The sequence below is a fragment of the Poecilia reticulata genome, chromosome 17 (genome assembly GCF_904066995.2).
Source record: "Poecilia reticulata chromosome 17, P_reticulata-male-v2, whole genome shotgun sequence".
Taxonomy (NCBI): Eukaryota; Metazoa; Chordata; class Actinopteri; order Cyprinodontiformes; family Poeciliidae; genus Poecilia; species Poecilia reticulata.
Genome location: NC_088846.1, coordinates 29,043,039 through 29,060,564, shown reverse-complemented (window position 1 = coordinate 29,060,564; position 17,526 = coordinate 29,043,039). Strand labels below are relative to the sequence as shown.

The 17,526-nt window shown below is 38.8% G+C and overlaps 2 protein-coding genes and 1 long non-coding RNA gene across 4 annotated transcripts; all 3 read left to right on the top strand.

The window, feature by feature from the left end:
• The first annotated feature begins 1,268 nt into the window (after positions 1–1,268).
• On the top strand, positions 1,269–4,008 carry LOC103479971 (tripartite motif-containing protein 16-like). The gene has a single exon (XM_008434688.3). It carries the CDS (start codon positions 1,739–1,741, stop codon positions 3,398–3,400), a length of 1,662 nt encoding a protein of 553 aa, XP_008432910.2. The 5' UTR covers positions 1,269–1,738; the 3' UTR covers positions 3,401–4,008.
• A 1,002-nt stretch (positions 4,009–5,010) lies between these two features.
• LOC145547945 (uncharacterized) lies at positions 5,011–9,400 on the top strand. Of its 2 annotated transcripts, XM_081598191.1 has the most exons (4): positions 5,011–5,397; positions 6,275–6,397; positions 7,040–8,239; positions 8,324–9,400. In XM_081598191.1, exons 1-4 carry the CDS (start codon positions 5,238–5,240, stop codon positions 8,371–8,373), a joined length of 1,533 nt encoding a protein of 510 aa, XP_081454317.1. In that variant the 5' UTR covers positions 5,011–5,237; the 3' UTR covers positions 8,374–9,400. The 2 variants fall into 2 exon arrangements, with proteins under 2 accessions (XP_081454317.1, XP_081454316.1); XM_081598190.1 differs by having other exon boundaries at positions 7,040–9,400.
• A 1,594-nt stretch (positions 9,401–10,994) lies between these two features.
• Positions 10,995–14,451, top strand: LOC145547960 (uncharacterized). Its single transcript, XR_014084230.1, has 3 exons — positions 10,995–11,258; positions 12,786–12,908; positions 13,543–14,451. It is a non-coding gene; the product is annotated as an uncharacterized LOC145547960 (long non-coding RNA).
• Positions 14,452–17,526: the final 3,075 nt, after the last annotated feature.

The window sequence follows — 17,526 nt, the reverse complement described above, 5'->3', positions numbered from 1 at the left end:
TTTAGGTCAATGATATAGTTTGTTAATTTTCCCCTCTGTGCACCACCCAGGTCCGTTTACCAGTTTCGGGACCTGACCAAAACCCCTCAGTGTAATTACCTTAAGAAATAATTAGATTTGGTATAAAACAAACTTTGAATGCCGAAAAATGATCAAATGTTACAAGTCATGCAAGTCATACAAATGGAACAGATACAGAGGGACATTCACCATCCAACGCTGAACGTCACTCAGCTCACCTTCGGTCTGACACCAAGTGAAGCAAAGATTGTAAAGCGAGTTTAGCTTTTATTCTTCTCGCTCTGTACCCTCCCTAAAGGGTAGTTTAATCAGTTTCACTTTGTTTATGTGTGACTGTTGCCAGTCTTACGCGGTGTGGATATGTAAGCAGCAGCAGTGTGTATGTCAGTAGATAAAAGAAATAGAAGAAAACACAGAATCCATAACATCAGTCAGTCAATCAGTTTGTTCAACATAGTTTATTTGTCATTTTCAATGAAATCCCAAAATATTATCTTGGCAGAAAATGGACCCAGACGTCCCCGGTCTTCTTTTGAAACCTGGAGTTCAGCGCCTCCAGTCCTGGCCTAGGTCTACATGTCTTATCTTTCCACTCTGATAAAAAGCTACTTGCTAACATGAAGAATTCCTATCCTTTAGGTAAGACTTAAACCTGTCAAGTACCGTACAACTCAACTCTGCAGTCACTTTAATTATATGCCACGGACATATTTCATTTGCTGTACTGAGGTTCAACAATACCATGACTGTGGTCCTTTCACAGTTTGTATTTATGTGGATCTCATTAAACACTTTGACACAGATCGTCTCAGTACTGTGGTGAGCACAGAAACTGAAATGAAATCCATCCATCCATTCTCTTGCACCCTTTTTCCCTCAGTGGGGTCGGGAGGGGTGCTGGTTCCTCTCCAGCCAACGTTTCGGGCGAGAGGCGGGGTCACCCTGGACAGGTTGCCAGTCTGTCACAGGGCAACACAGAGACACACAAGACACACAACCATGCACACACACACTCACACCTAGGGGCAATTTGGAGAGGAGCCAAATTAACCTGACTGTCAGGTTAATTTGGAGCCAATTAACCTGACAGTCATGTTTTTGGACTGTGGGAGGAAACCGGAGTACCCGGAGAAAACCCACGCATGCACAGGGAGAACATGTAAACTCCATGCAGAAAGACCCCAGGCCGGGAATCGAACCCAGAACCTTCTTGCTGCAAGGCAACAGCTCTACCAACTGCGCCACTGTGCAGCCCCTGAAATGAAATCAAAGATGTCAAACTATGTCTCTGTTATTGATATCATGCATAGTGATGAAATCATTAACAATGACAAATTTTTCTGGAGGAGAAAGAATGGACAACCAAAACAGGGGTCAGAATGTAGGGTCAATCATATCTTTTAAATATCAAATTATATTATGCTCTTTATTTAATGCAGTCTGTGGGTTTGCATATTAAAGGATCATGCTTCAAAAACGGGCATGACTGTCAGTGTGTCTGGTAAAAACAAACATCATTGTGTCTCTCTTTAACCGCCTCCTCACAGTAGCTCCAGTCTATCCACATTCTTCCTGTAGACTTGATGGTTGAAGGTGGGTGTTACCATTATGCAAATTAGTGTAAGGCTTGTGAGCCTACATTCTTCTGAAGGAATAAATGCTCAGAGCACATTTTCTGGAAGTCAAACTCACACAGTCACTGTGACTGAGAGCAGAAATGGAGCAAAATCAGCTGGACCGAGAAACTTTCTCCTGTTCGATCTGTCTGGATCTACTGAAGGATCCGGTGACGATTCCCTGTGGACACAGCTACTGTATGAACTGTATTAAAAGACACTGGAATGTGGAGGATCTGAAGAGCGTATATAGCTGTCCTCAGTGTAGGGAGACATTCACTCCAAGGCCTGCTTTGAAGAAAAACATTGTGTTTGCAACTGTAGTGGATGACCTGAAGAAGACTGGACTCAAAGCTGCTTCTGCTGATCTCTGCTATGCTGGACCTGAAGATGTGGCCTGTGATTTCTGCACTGGAAGAAAACTGAAAGCCATCAAGTCCTGTTTAGTCTGTCTGGCCTCTTACTGTGAGAAACACCTTCAGCCTCATTATGATTCAGCTACATTTAAGCAACACCACCTAGTGGAGCCCACCAAGAACCTCAAGAAGAACATTTGCTCTAAGCATGATCATGTGATGAAGATGTTCTGTCGCACTGACCAGAAGTGTATCTGCAGCTTCTGTTTAATGGATGAACATAAAGGTCATGACACAGTGTCAGCTTCAGTAGAATGGACTGAGAGGCAGAAAGAGCTGAAGAAGAGACGAGGAAACATCCAGCAGAGAATCCAGGACAGAGAGGATGATGTGAAGCTGCTTCAACAGGAGGTGGAGGACATCAATCACTCTGCTGATAAAGCAGTGGAGGACAGTGAGAAGATCTTCACTGAGCTGATCCGTCTCCTCCAGAAAAGAAGCTCTGATGTGAAGCAGCAGATCAGATTCCAGCAGGAAACTGAAGTGAGTCGAGTCAAAGATGTTCAGGAGAAGCTGGAGCAGGAGATCAGTGAGCTGAAGAGGAAAGATGCAGAGCTGAAGCAGCTCTCAAAGATAGAGGATCACAATCGGTTTCTCCGCGGTTACAGCTCAGTGTCAGTATTCAGTGAGTCGACACACTCATCCAGCATCAACATTCATCCTCTGAGATACTTTGAGGACGTCATCGCATCTGTGTCAGAGCTCCAAGTTGAACTACAGGACATTCTGAGAGACCCATGGAGAGGAAGCTCGCTGAGTCTTGCTGAGGTGGATGTTTCACTGTCAGAACAAGAACCAAAAAGCAGAGCTGGATTCTTAAGACATTCATGTGACCTCACACTGGATCCAAACACTGTAAATTCATGGCTGGCACTATCAAAAGGGGACAGAAAGGTGAGAAGGATGGGTGAACCTCAGTTTCTTTCTAGTCACCCAGAAAGATTCACTCATTGGCGTCAGGTCCTGAGTAGAGAAAGTCTGACTGGATGTTGTTACTGGGAAGTGGCGAGGAAAGGGAGAATTTATGTAGCAGTCGCGTACAACAGTATGATCAGAGCAGGAGGAAGTAACAAAACTTTATTTGGAGCTAATGACAAATCATGGGCATTAGATTGTCACTCACAACATTTTAAATTTGGTCACAACGACAACTGGAAATCCATCTCAGGTCCTCGTTCCTCCAGAGTCGGAGTGTTCCTCGATCACAGAGCAGGTCTTCTGTCCTTCTACAGCGTCTCGGACACCATGACGCTGATCCACAGAGTCCAGACCACATTCACTGAGCCGCTACATGCTGGGCTTTGGATTGGTTTTGGATGTCAAGCAGAGCTCTGTGAACCCAAATAGACAGAATCCACAAAATTCTGTGAGATTTTTTAATTCTCTTAACAGATTTTTTTTATTGTTTTTGTTTTGTGTCTAAACTAATCAGACATTAATAGTCAGAGATTGTCATGACTTGTGGGTCTTCAAACCTGATGTCTTGGTTCTGTTGAATTTGTTTTTTTTCTACATACATCTCTTAAACAGCTGATTAACACAAGACTATTTGCTATCTTTTATTCCTTGTTGCTTTTAGTGGCAAAGACTCTGAACTCAGTTATAAAATGGAAAATTATTCCTCTGGTTGAAAAAGTGAAAAATGTTTTTTGATTAAGATTTTGTTTTGATACATTTTGTTGAGTCTTGACAGACATGAGGCAACAGATATAGTCTCTGGGGATCTAAGCTGATTTAATATCTTGTTGATTTTTAAAAGGAGAAACTTCAGGGGGGGAAAGCTGTCATATTTCTTCACTGGTTAGCTCTGTTAGTGATGGGATGCTGCCCCCTACAGGAAGATTGTGGTTTTATATGGCATTGAATCTAGGGTTGTTTAATATTGATTTATTAGTATTCGTTATATGGAAGAAATCTATGTTTTAATCACTGTAAATAAAATTCCAAATTAATTATTTCTGTGGTTGTGCTTTGTGTATATATAAATATAAAGTCAGATTTAAAAGTTTTTTTTATTTGGATTGAGAATGAAATCTTCGGCCATCTGTCCTTGGCATAAAAAAACATCAAGTCAGTTTTGCCAGGAAATAGAAAAAAATGGTCCAACATCAGCAATTGTTATGAACCAGTTAGTAGAATTTATATCAAATATCTAAAAATATATAGAGACAAAATTAAACATAAAACAAATATATAAAGAGTAATAAAATAGCTGCAGCAGAGCTGATAGGCACTGTAAAGAAACTTATAAGAAATTATCAATAACTGTGGTTGACAAAGCTTCATTGTAAAAATACAGTAACAGGATTTGCCATAATACAGCATAATGTTTTAAATTGTAAAATTAAATCTGACAATTTTGAATTAATTGTCTATATACCAAATTATTGGTAAAATCATTTTTCAGAGGGAGAACATTTGCAGTCTTACGTATAGAGAAAAGAAGAGGTCTAAATACACATCCAGAAATTATTTTTGACTCATTACAAAGTGACATTATAATTTCTACCAAAATAAAACAATGTAAATTAAAATTTGCCTTTTTGTGTCTATTCTAAGATTTGTCCAAGTGAATAGTTATTTCTAAGTTATAAAAGTTTCAACAATCATTTTCAACAAACTCATTCAGTTTGGTGCTGAATTTAGACATAACAGTGCTGGAAAAATTGCTTTTCAATCATAACTGACAGATGGTCCTGTTGTGCTGCATCCAATTCACAACCAGTAGAGACAATATTCAAATAATACAAATTATAATATAATTAATATTTTAATGTAGCTTTAAAGATGTAAATCTAGTACAGTTATAGACTCATTAGTTAAAAACAAGTGACAGATGTCCTTGAAGAATTAAAGGTGGAAATAAACGCTGACTCACGTCCCCACAGGTATTATTAGAATGTAACGCCTATTAGGATAGTAAGACTCAGAAACAAGCACTGAAACAGCAGGAAATAACTTACTGTAGAAACTATTCATGGTCAATATCTGCTTCATTAATGAATGCATTTTTTTTTTTTGCCACGCTGCGGTTCCACTCCAGTCCAGCAGGGGGCAGTAAATGGATCAATCAGCTGCTTTGTCTCACTCCGGCGGAAGTAAAACTAAAAGGCTTCAGCAGCAACTTGTGTGGACTCGTTTGGAAAGTGTTTGTGCTGTATCTGAGCTGAATATTTAATTAACCATGTCTTCAGTTCAGCATCTGAGAGAGTTTATCAAAGAGCGACTAACTGCTGCTGCTGAAGAAATCTTCACAGAGGTTGAAAAAACCATCGTCCGCTATGAGGAAGACATCAAACTGCTGGAAAATTGCTGGAAACCTCAGATAAAACTCACCAGAATCGGTAAGAAGTAAAGGAAGCCGGTTAGTTCAGGCTCCGAATATCAAAGAGAAACTAATAATCAAATAAAATCAAGCTCTTGGTTGTTGTTTTTCCCCCGTTACCATGGTAGCTGTGGTTAGCACCGTTCAGATGCTAGCTTTAGCAGATGCCAAAGTTTGTATTCAGGTTTTACTAAAAAATAATTTCACTTCAATCATACCAACATTGCAATTAATCCTAGTTATCAAATAGTCTCAGTTAATTATTCAAAACAGATTAAAAAGTTTCTCTCTATGGAAACCCAGCAGATTGCATCAAGTCATTAGCTTGCAGGGAGAATTAAATAAGAATTTTTTTTACGCTTGTAAAGAGAGATAAAAGAAAAAAAGGCAGTATTCTATCTTTTTAGGAAATTTATTGTAAATCACAAGTGTTTTCTTTTTCTTTGCTTACAGTTTTCACTCTTAAACAATCCAGGTCATCGTTGAGTAATCCAAGTCTTATAAGCTTTATCCATCCATTTTCTATTCACCCTTGTCCCTAGTGGGGTCGGGAGGGTTGCTGGTGATTATCTTCAGCTAACATTCTGGGTGAAAGGCGGGGTACACCCTGGACAAGACGCCAGTCTGTCGCAACTTAAAAGCTTTAACCAGAGCGTATAAAGTACTGTAAACACTATAGATGTTACTATGGTAACCAGTGAAGCAGGTTACCCATGCACTGGGAGACTCCATGCACTGGAGTCTCCCAGTGCATGGGAGACTCCATAGGTCCAGACATTGATCAGTGGATGGTGCTGAAATCTACATCTCAAGTTTTGCTCCATGAATGTTTTGCCAAACAGTCTTAACTATCCAGATCTTTACTTAAAAAGAAATCTGTCTCTTTGTTCCTACAGACCAGCCAGAGCAACATGTCTGCAGCAAAGAGGAAGTTCAGACTGACACACAGATTTGTAACCAGGAGCAACCCAGTCTGTTACATATCTGCAGGAATCCCCACATGAAGCTGAACAGAATCGGTATGAAGCTCTGAGCTTTCAGTGAAACTGGCTGATCACTGACGAACCAAAATCAATGCTAGATCTCTGAGGTAGATTCTTGTTATTCCAAATGAACTGGATCTGGTTTGGGATGCAGAGCAGATCAGAACCAGAAGTGATCTGGAAGGTTGATGGAACAACAGCAGATCTTTAATGTATTTTGGTGCTAAGCTGTTCAGTGATTTATAAACCAACAACAGTATTTTAAATTATATTCTCTGAGCTGCATGGATCCAGTAAAAGGACTTTAGAACCAGTGTGATGTGCTCTATAATCCTGGCTTTAGTGAGAATCCAAGCAGCAGCATTCTGGATCAGCTGCTGTTGTTTAATCAACTTTTTTTAGGCAGACCTGTGAAGACACTTGCAGTAATCAACCAGACCTTGCTGGAACATTAGTCCTTTAATCCTGGAAATGTTTTATAGGTGATAAAAGGTCGATTTTGTAACTGTCTTTACATGATTCTGAAGGTTCAGGCCTGCATCCATCACTACATCCACTTAGGCAATGTTGTGAGTTTTATTTGACTTCACAGTGAATGATAATCAGGAAAAACCAGGCTGATGCAGGAGACGGTGATCAATTTAATTATATTAATGATGTCTTCATTTGCCCCCACAGACCTCCAAAACCCACATGTCTCCTTTGAGGAGAAAACTTCTGCCATTGAACAGGTCTCTAACCAGGGGAGGAGGTCCAGTAATGACCAGGAGGAAGCAGAACCTCAGTGGACTGAAGAGGAACAGATGGAACCAGAAGCTCCACTGATTAAACAAGAAGAGCAGGACCCAGAGCCTCCACTGATGGAAGATCATTGGAAAATAGAACCTAGAGGGACTAGAAAGGAGGAACCAGAACATCCACTTATTTATGAAAAAAATGAGGAACCAGATTATTCACTGCTTAAACATGAACAGCAGGAACCAGAACATTTACCAACTGGACAGGACCAGAAGGGCCTCTGCAGCAGTCAGGAGGGAGAGCAGCTTGTCCAGAAGCAGATTGTTGCTTTTATGGACACTTCTACCTATCAGGAGGATGATTTGAGTAGAGAACCAACAACTGATCATTACTTTCACATCTCTAATGTAATTGAGAGCGAAGATCAGGAAGGAAGCAGCTTCACTGTATCTGAGAGTCAGTCTCATACTGACTTAAAGAAAAGGTCTTTGAAATGTGATATCTGTGGGAAAGGTTTTGAAAATCAGCATAACTTTAAAAAACATTGCAGAACCCATAGCCCTTTTTCATGTGAAACATGCAGTAAATGCTTTTATAAAATTGGTCATTTAAATATCCATAGGAGAGTTCATAAAGGTGAGAAACCCTTTTCATGCCAAGTATGCAGAAAAACATTCTCTCAAGATAGTAATTTAAAAGTCCACATGAGAATTCATACAGGTGAAAAACCCTTTTCATGCAAAGTATGCAGAAAAACATTCACCCAAATAGGTGGTTTACAACGGCACAACAAGATTCATACAGGTGAGAAACCCTTTTCATGCCAAGTATGCAGAAAAAATTTCGCCCAAATGAGTGTTTTAAAACGGCACAAGAAGATTCATACAGGTGAGAAACCCTTTTTATGCCATGTATGTGGAAAAAAATTCAATCAAGCTAGTTCTTTGAATTCACACAAGGTAGTTCATACAGGTGAGAGGCCTTTTTCTTGTGAAACGTGTGGGAAACGCTTCTCTCAAATGGGTAATTTAAATATCCATAGGAGAGTTCATACAGGTGAGAAACCATTTTCATGCCAAGTATGCAACAAAACATTTTCTCATGTTTGTAATTTAAAAGACCACATGAGAATTCATACAGGTGAGAAACCCTTTTCATGCCAAGTTTGCAACAAAACATTTTCTCAAGTTTGGAATTTAAAAGTCCACATAAGAATTCATTCAGGTGAGAAACCTTTCAATGCCAAGTATGCAGAAAAAAATTCACTCAAATAATTGTTATAAAACAATTATTCATACAGGACGATTCATACAGGTGAGAGGCCTTTTTCTTGTGAAACGTGGGAAACGCTTCCCTCAAACTAGTGATTTAAATGTTAACAAGAAAATTCATTCATGTTAAGGTGCCATTTATATGCAACATCTGTGGAAAAGTTTACCTTCAAATTTATCACTTATACACACTAGAAGCCACACATAGAGGGCCTTTTTAACGTGAAATGGGTCTGTAATAATTCATATGACTCGAGGACCCTGGTCCAACTTGGTCCAAACTGGGTCACCAGCAGGACAAGAAAAGAATAACAGTATTGGAATGGCCTAGTCCAGGATTCTCCTTCCCTAGTCCTCAATATCTACTGTCCTGCAAGGTTTAGATGCATCTCTGCTCCAACACAGATTTATGAAATGATTGAATTTGTCTTCAGCATGACGTCAGCTAATGAGCCAATCATCAGGTGTGTTGGAGCAGGGATACGTCTAAAACCTGCAGGCAAAAAGCTCTTTAGGATTTGGGTTGGCCTAGTCAAAGGTAATTCTTCAAACTTACTGAAATCCAGAGAGCTGTGCAGAAACAGATTTTTGTAAACATAAATAATCTAAAATGTGTGTAATGAAGATTGTTTTGCAGCAACTTTCACTAAATGAGACTGAAGCTTAGTTACCTTTTGAATGTTTTTACATTTATAGTTTAGAATGTTGAACTTTAACATAAGAGTTTATTTTGAATTAAAATGTTTGGTGACTTGAATTTTTAGGTTTTAATCAAACAGATGAGAAAAATTACTATACTCTGTATGCAGCTTCCATTGACTGTTATGTTTGTAGAAAAAGCTGTTTTAGGAACTTTAGAGTTTAAATGATAGACTGCAGAGAGGCTCCAGATTGATGGAAAATTGGTGTTTGGTTGCTTCAGATTGTTTCCATATCAGATCAGAGGTCCAAACACAATCATCAGTGTCTCCATGGTTACAAGTTCAACTAAACTGTGTTTAATAAATGCCAACATTTGGCACTAAATGTTGCTGTGATTGAATTATGTATGCTTTACTTGCAGCAGTCTGCACCATCCTACTTCCTCTGACAACATTCAGCTAAGCCAGTTGTGGGCAACTCCAGGCCTTGAGGGTTGGACTCCTTCAACTTTTAGATGTGTCTCAACTTCAACACACCAGAGTCAAATAATGATGTCATTAGCAGGACTGTGGAGTACCTTACTGCAATTAGGAGGTGATTCAGCTGTTGGATTCAAGTGTGTTGGACCAGGGAGACATCTAAGAGTTGCGGGACACCGGACCTCGAGGACCAGGATTGCCCACCACTGAGCTAAGCTGTGTCAATCATTCAGGAAATGCTGAAGGAAATCCAGAAATTATTACTGACTCATCAAGAGATATCATTTCTGCTGAATAGAATAAAATAAAATATGGTTAGTTAACAAGTTACTCTATCCAAATAACTAAGTAACAGCAAAACCATGAGTGCCATGTGTGTGTGTGTATGTTTGGGAGGGACAAACACATATGTGTTTGGGAGATCCCCTCCCTCTGAAAACGGAGAGAGGGGATCGTTTCAGCATGATAATGACCCCAAACACACCTCTTAGATGACCACTACTTTACTGAAGAGGCTGAGGGTGAAGGTGATGGACTGACTCAGCATGTCTCCAGACCTAAACCCAATAGAACATCAATGGGACGTCCTCAAGCGGAAGGTGGAGGAGTGCCAAGTCTTGAATAGCTGCCAGCTCTGATTTCATCACGGATGAGTGGAAAAGCATTCCTATGGCAACCTGTGAAGCTCTGATGAACTCTGTGCCCGAGACAGTTAAGGAAATTTTGGCTGGCCATTCAAAATATTGACACTAAAGGAACTTTCTCTAAGGGGTGTACTCACATTCGTTGCCGGTAGTTTAGACATTAATGGATGTATATAAAGTTATTTTGTGGGAATAATACATTTACACTTTTGTATAAGCTGCATGCGGACTACTTTTAATTTTCAAGTGTCATTTTGTCAGTGTTGTCCCATGAAAAGATATATTTAAATATCTGCAGAAATGTGACGGGTGTATTCACTTTTGTGGTTCACTGTATCACAAAATAGGCAACAAAAAAATATATAGACAAAACACACAATTCATACTACCTCGTTTTAACGAATATGTAAAACAGACATATTTCTAAAAGTCGCATGGTCCAACTTCATCCATTTTTTTAAAAAAAATTGTAAGCCTGAATAACGCCACATATTAATGTGTATAAAACAACAGGGGATTATCCAGGGAGAGCGTAATTGAAAACTAAAAAGAAGATGATGACAGTCAAAACAAAGCAACAGTTGTACAAAATGTGGCATATTTGTCGTGCAAATATTTTATAGTCAACAGATCGTCCACAATCTCAAGTTTTTCATTAGTTGAAAGTCTGATTTTAAGCAAATAGTTTTTAAATGTAATATATAACTGAGAATTTTGTTGGGCTCTTTGTTGTTTTTGATTTCCTTGTATTTTAGGTTTAATGGTCGACGGGACGAAAATTGTCATGTTGTAAGATATTGCAGAGAGCCATCTCCCTCTAGTCCAGCAGGGGGCAGTAAATGGACCAATCAGCTGCTTTGTCTCACTCCCAGCGGAAGTAAAACTAAAAGGCTCCAGCAGCAACGTGTGTGGACTCGGTTGGAAAACGTTTGCGGTGTATCTGGGCTGAATATTTAATTAACTATGTCTTCAGTTCAGCATCTGAGAGAGTTTATCAAAGAGCGACTAACTGCTGCTGCTGAAGAAATCTTCACAGAGGTTGAAAAAACCATCGTCCGCTATGAGGAAGACATCACACTGCTGGAAACTCACTGGAAACCTCAGATAAAACTCACCAGAATCGGTAAGAAGCATCTGACTCCGGTTAGTTCAGGCTCCGATATCAAAGAGAAAATAATAATGAAATAAAAACAAGCTCTTGGTTGTTGCTTTGTTCCCCTTTTACCATGGAAGCTGTTAGCATAGACATTATATACGTAGACGCCTCATGGAGCGGGTCTGCCTGTTGCTGCGATACGTCACAGCGTCCGCCATATTGAATGCGGGCTATGTGCCAGTAAGCTAATACAAGTAAATGGACCGAACCTCAAAGTACCGTTCTACAAAGCATTTTAAGTTAATTCCTGTCATTAACACATTCTCTCTCACACACATTAATACATTTGGTAATAAAAGAAAGCACTAAACAGTGTTTCTAACTTTTGATATTTAATTATTTTGGTGGATTTCTGAATAAAGAGCACAATATTTTTATTGGATAGAAATTATTCTAAGTTTTTTTATTGACATACATGAAGAGATACACACTTTTACTGTTTTGTTCAAGAACATTTATTTAATGTACATTTAATGTTTCAAGACGATAAAGAAAAATAATCTTTCATTTCTGTTTTTATATTTTACTGTAAAGACAATAAACTTTGAATAATCAGTCATTGTCAAACATTAGCTACATATTTTTCTTTTTTTCCAGGAAAAAAGTGTATTATAGTATGATATGTCAACTCTGCTACAGACAGCATAGGCAGGTCCTTCTTTCTAAATAGTAGAATCACGTGCATAAATTGCACATTTACAGAATAGAGATGCTTTATGTCCATAACGGCTCATTCACAAAGCAGGCGGCTCCACTGAAGGATGGCTGCAGCTAATTGGTATCGGTACCGCACAGCTCTTTAAGTTTTGCTCAGAGATCCAGGATGATCAGTCTGAGCAATCTAAACGCTAAAAAACCATCAACATTTCCCGGCAGATCAATATGATCAATCGCTCCCTCTGAATCCTTCCACTGCTGATGTTCTCCGTCAGAGCCAAAACGCTCCTCATTGACGCGGCTCACCTTCGCGCAGCTACTTGACATCTTGTGATTGCGTACACACCTTGATCACATTAAAATAATCAAACTTGGCCTGTTTGGAGTTAATCTGCTGATCCAACCCTGTTTTCTTTTTCAGTCAGAATGAAATTACTCCATAGATGCAATTTATGTGCTTCGGGGCAAAGTCCAATCTTTGAGACAAAAACTGAGGAAAAGTACCATTTACATTTAAGTGAGATTTTCACATCCTTTCATTTTTATTTTCTGTGCGTATTATATTATTGTCTGAGGAAAAATGTGATTTAGTTTCATCGTTTGTTAAAAAATATAAATAATAAAAAAACATCGGGTTTGATGCTTCCTGGTCTAAATAACACTGAATGTAGTCAGATTTCAGTGTATTTTGGTATGTTTTGACACTTCAAAGTTCATTTTTATACAACCCGACTTGTGCGTAAAATATGGCGCCTCACATTTTTTGTGTGCACACTGCTTTATGCATGAGGCCCCAGATCTTTACTGAAAAACAAATCTGTCTCTTTGTTCTTACAGACCAGCCGCAGCAACATGTCTGCAACAAAGAGGAAGTTCAGACTCACCCACAGATTTGTAACCAGGAGCAACCTAGTCTGTTACATATCTGCTGGAATCCCCACATGAAGCTGAACAGAATCGGTATGAAGCTCTGAGCTTTCAGTGAAACTGGCTCATCACTGATGAACCAAAATCAATGCTAGATCTCTTAGGTAGATCCTTGTTATTCCAAATGAACTGGATCTGGTTTGGGATGCAGAGTAGATCAGAACCAGAAGTGATCTGGAAGGTTGATACAATAACAGCAGATCTTTAATGTATTTTGTTGCTAAGCTGTTCAGTGATTTATAAACCAACAACAGTATTTTAAAGTTTATTCTCTGAGCTACATGGATCCAGTAAAAAGACTTTAGAACCAGTGTGATGTGCTCCATCATCCTGGCTTTAGTGAGAAGGGTTAGGGTTAGGGGCTGCTGCTGTTTAATCAACTTTTTTAGGCAGACCTGTGAAGACACTGTTGCAGTAATCAACAAGACGTGACTGGAACATTAGTCCTTCAATCCTGGAAATGTTTTATAGGTGATAAAAGGTCGATTTTGTAACTGTCTTTACATGATTCTGAAGGTTCAGGCCTGCATCCATCACTACATCCACTTAGGCAATGTTGTGAGTTTTATTTGACTTCACAGTGAATGATAATCAGGAAAAAACAGGCTGATGCAGGAGACGGTGATCAATTTAATTATATTAATGATGTCTTCATTTGCCCCCACAGACCTCCAAAACCCACATGTCTCCTTTGAGGAGAAAACTTCTGCCATGGAACAGGTCTCTAATCAGGGGAGGAGGTCCAGTAATGACCAGGAGGAAGCAGAACCTCAGTGGACTGAAGAGGAACAGATGGAACCAGAAGCTCCACTAATTAAACAAGAAGAGCAGGACCCAGAGCCTCCACTGATGGAAGATCATTGGAAAATAGAACCTAGAGGGACTAGAGAGGAGGAACCAGAACATCCACTAATTTATGAAAAAAATGAGGAACCAGATTATTCACTGCTTAATCATGAACAGCAGGAACCAGAACATTTACCAACTGGACAGGACCAGAAGGGCCTCTGCAGCAGTCAGGAGGGAGAGCAGCTAGTCCAGAAGCAGATTGTTGCTTTTATGGACACTTCTACCTATCAGGAGGATGATTTGAGTAGAGAACCAACAACTGATCATTACTTTCACATCTCTAATGTAATTGAGAGCAAAGATCAGGAAGGAAGCAGCTTCACTGTATCTGAGAGTCAGTCTCATAGTGACTTAAAGAAAAGGTCTTTGAAATGTGATATTTGTGGGAAAGGTTTTGAAAATCAGTATAACTTTAAAAAACATTGCAGAACCCATATAAGTAAAAGGCCTTTGTCATGTGAAACATGCAGTAAATGCTTTTCTAATATTGGTCATTTAAATACCCATAGGAGAGTTCATACAGGTGAGAAACCCTTTTCATGTCAAGTATGCAAAAAAACATTCTCTCAAGATAGTAATTTAAAAGTCCACATGAGAATTCATACAGGTGAGAAACCCTTTTCATGCCAAGTATGCGGGAAAAAATTTACTCATATAAGTGATTTAAAACGGCACAAGATTCATACAGGTGAGAAACCCTTTTCATGCCAAGTATGTGGAAAGAAATTCAATCAAAGTAGTTCTTTGAATACACACAAGGTAGTTCATACAGGTGAGAGGCCTTTTTCTTGTGAAATGTGTGGGAAACGCTTCCCTCAAACTAGTGGTTTAAATGCTCACAAGAAAATTCATTCATGTTAAGGAGCCATTTATATGAAACATCTGTGGAAAAGTTTACCCTCAAATTCATCACTTATACACACTAGAAGCCACACAGAGAGGGCTTTTTTAACGTGAAATGGGTCTGTAATAATTCATATGACTCGAGGACCCTGGTCCAACTTGGTCCAAACTGGGTCACCAGCAGGACAAGAAAAGAATAACAGTATTGGAATGGCCTAGTCCAGGATTCTCCTTCCCTAGTCCTCAATATCTACTGTCCTGCAAGGTTTAGATGCATCTCTGCTCCAACACAGATTTATGAAATGATTGAATTTGTCTTCAGAATGACGTCAGCTAATGAGCCAATCATCAGGTGTGTTGGAGCAGGGATACGTCTAAAACCTGCAGGCAAAAAGCTCTAGGATTTGGGTTGGCCTAGTCAAAGGTAATTCTTGAAACTTACCGAAATCCAGAGAGCTGTGCAGAAACAGATTTTTGTAAACATAAATAATCTAAAATGTGTGTAATGAAGATTGTTATGTAGCAACTTTCACCAAATGAGACTGAAGCTTAGTTACCTTTTGTTGAATGTTTTTACATTTATAGTTTAGAATGTTGAACTTTAACGTGAGATTATTTTGAATTAAAATGTTTGCTGACTTGAATTTTTAGGTTTTAATCAGATGAGAAAAATTACTATACTCTGTATTCAGCTTCCATTAACTGTTATGTTTGTAGAAAAAGCTGTTTTAGGGTCTTTGGAGTTTAAATGATAGACTGCAGAGAGGCTCCAGATTGATGGAAAATTGGTGTTTGGTTGCTTCACATCGTTTCCAGATCAGAGGTCCAAACACAATCATCAGTGTCTCCATGGTTACAAGTTCAACCAAGCTGTGTTTAATAAATGCCAACATTTGGCACTAAATGTCTCTGTGACTGATTTATGTATGATTTATTTGCTTCACTGTTAGTATTTTCAGCAGTCTGCACCATCCCACTATTTCCTGTGACAACATGCAGCTAAGCTTGTCAATCATTCAGGAAATGCTGAAGCAAATCAATAAATTATTACTGACTCATCAAGTGATGTCACTTCTGCTGAATAGAATAAAATATGGTTAGTTAACAAGTTACTCTATCGAAATAACTAACAGCAAAACCATGAGTGCCGTATGTACACACAACTCATACTCCTGTTGTCCTCGGGTCAAAATGACCGAGATTTGTATGTGTTTTCCCTATACACAGAAAATGAGGACAACAGGAGGGTTTTAAACGAATAAGTAAAACAGACATATTTCTAAAAGTCGCATGGTCCAACTTTAAGGCCCCCACATATTTCATCCTTTTTTTAAATTTTTTTTTGGAAGCCTGAATAACAGCACATATCAATGTGTATAAAACAACAGGGGATTATCCAGGGAGAGCGTAATTGAAAAATAAAAAGAAGATGATGACAGTCAAAACAAAGTAACAGTTGTACAAAATGTGGCATATTTGTTGTGCAAATATTTTATAGTCAACAGATCGTCCACAATCTCAAGTTTTTCATTAGTTGAAAGTCTGATTTTAAGCAAATAGTTTTTAAATGTAACTGAGAATTTTGTTGGGCTCTTTGTTGTTGTTTTTGATTTCCTTGTAATTTAGCTTTAATGTTCGGCGGGACAAAAATTGTCATTTTGTAAGATATTTCAGAGAGGCATCTCCCTCTAGTCCAGCAGGGGCTGGTCGTGCAGAAGAGAAGCGAGTGAACGTAGCAAACAAACGAAGGCGGTAGGATTTGATTTTGGCGGATTGCATAAACTGTACATTGACTGTAACAACATGGCTTCTACATCAGGAGGGAATAGTGGAAATGAAATGGAATGGATGATATCAAGATCAGCAAGAATGAAAAGAGCACTTAGGAAGAGACAAGAAAGGGCAAGAAGTTGGTCGGAAGAAAGCGAAGCAAGAGAAGAAGCTAACAAAAAGACAAAAACAAACGACAGGGCGAGGTCAGGAGAACAGAATGACTTTAATAGAGAAGTGGAATTTAAAATCATAGTGGAATTCAAGCAAGAAGGAGGATTTATCCACCCGATAAAGTTGACCAGAGCAATAGAGGAAGAAATAGGAAAAATTAAAACGGCTAGAATCATGAATAACAGAAGAGTGCTAATATATGCTAGCAGTGAAACTCAACAACAAAAGATAATCAGAATGAAAAACTTGATGGGGGAAAGAATTAAAACATATATTCCAGGGTCTTTAGCAAGGCTGAGAGGAGTAATATCAGGAGTTCCAATGGAAATGACAATGGAGGATCTGAAAAAAGAAATCAAAGGAGGGAAGATAACAGACGCCACCAGGATTAAAAGTAAAAGAGATGAGGAACTTAAAGACACAATGGCAGTAATTCTGCAATTTGAAAATATCATGCCAGAAAATATCCAGCTAGCATATTTGAACTACAGGGTTAGAGAATACATTCCCAAACCCCTCAGATGTTTTGCTTGTCAAAGAATGGGACACATTGCAAAGGAAAACCCAGGTGTGCAAGATGTGGAGGTCCACATGAATATGGAAAATGTGATAAAGATGCTAAAATCAAATGTTGCAACTGCGGAGGAGAGCATAGCATATGGTGGATGCAAAATACAAAAGGAAGCCAGAGAAGCTCAAAGAATTAAAATAGAAAGAGTTTCATATGCCGAAGCTTTAAAAAGAGTAAGGAAAGATGACTCAAGAGAAATTAGGTCAGGACAAACGGGTCAAAGAAACGCAACTTGGAGTTCAAATCAAGGGCAGAATGAACAAAGACAAATCTTAGTAACAACAACAAATATACAAAAAGCATAAATGCAGAGTGGAGGAAAATTCAATGGTGGTGAAAAAAGAAAACTTTGTAGCATTTATGTGCCATATTATCAATGTTACAGTTCAAATGAAGAAGAAAAGTGATCAAATAAAAGCAATCGTAACAGCAGCAGGAAGATTT

What these genes read in the sequence shown, in the direction of transcription:
- LOC103479971 (XM_008434688.3), top strand. Translation starts at nt 1,739, where the DNA reads ATGGAGCAAAATCAGCTGGACCGAGAAACTTTCTCCTGTTCGATCTGT.
- LOC145547945 (XM_081598190.1), top strand. Translation starts at nt 5,238, where the DNA reads ATGTCTTCAGTTCAGCATCTGAGAGAGTTTATCAAAGAGCGACTAACT. An exon ending in GATAAAACTCACCAGAATCG is followed by an intron (nt 5,398 to 6,274) that starts GTAAGAAGTAAA and finishes TTGTTCCTACAG; the next exon opens with ACCAGCCAGAGCAACATGTC. An exon ending in CATGAAGCTGAACAGAATCG is followed by an intron (nt 6,398 to 7,039) that starts GTATGAAGCTCT and finishes TTGCCCCCACAG; the next exon opens with ACCTCCAAAACCCACATGTC.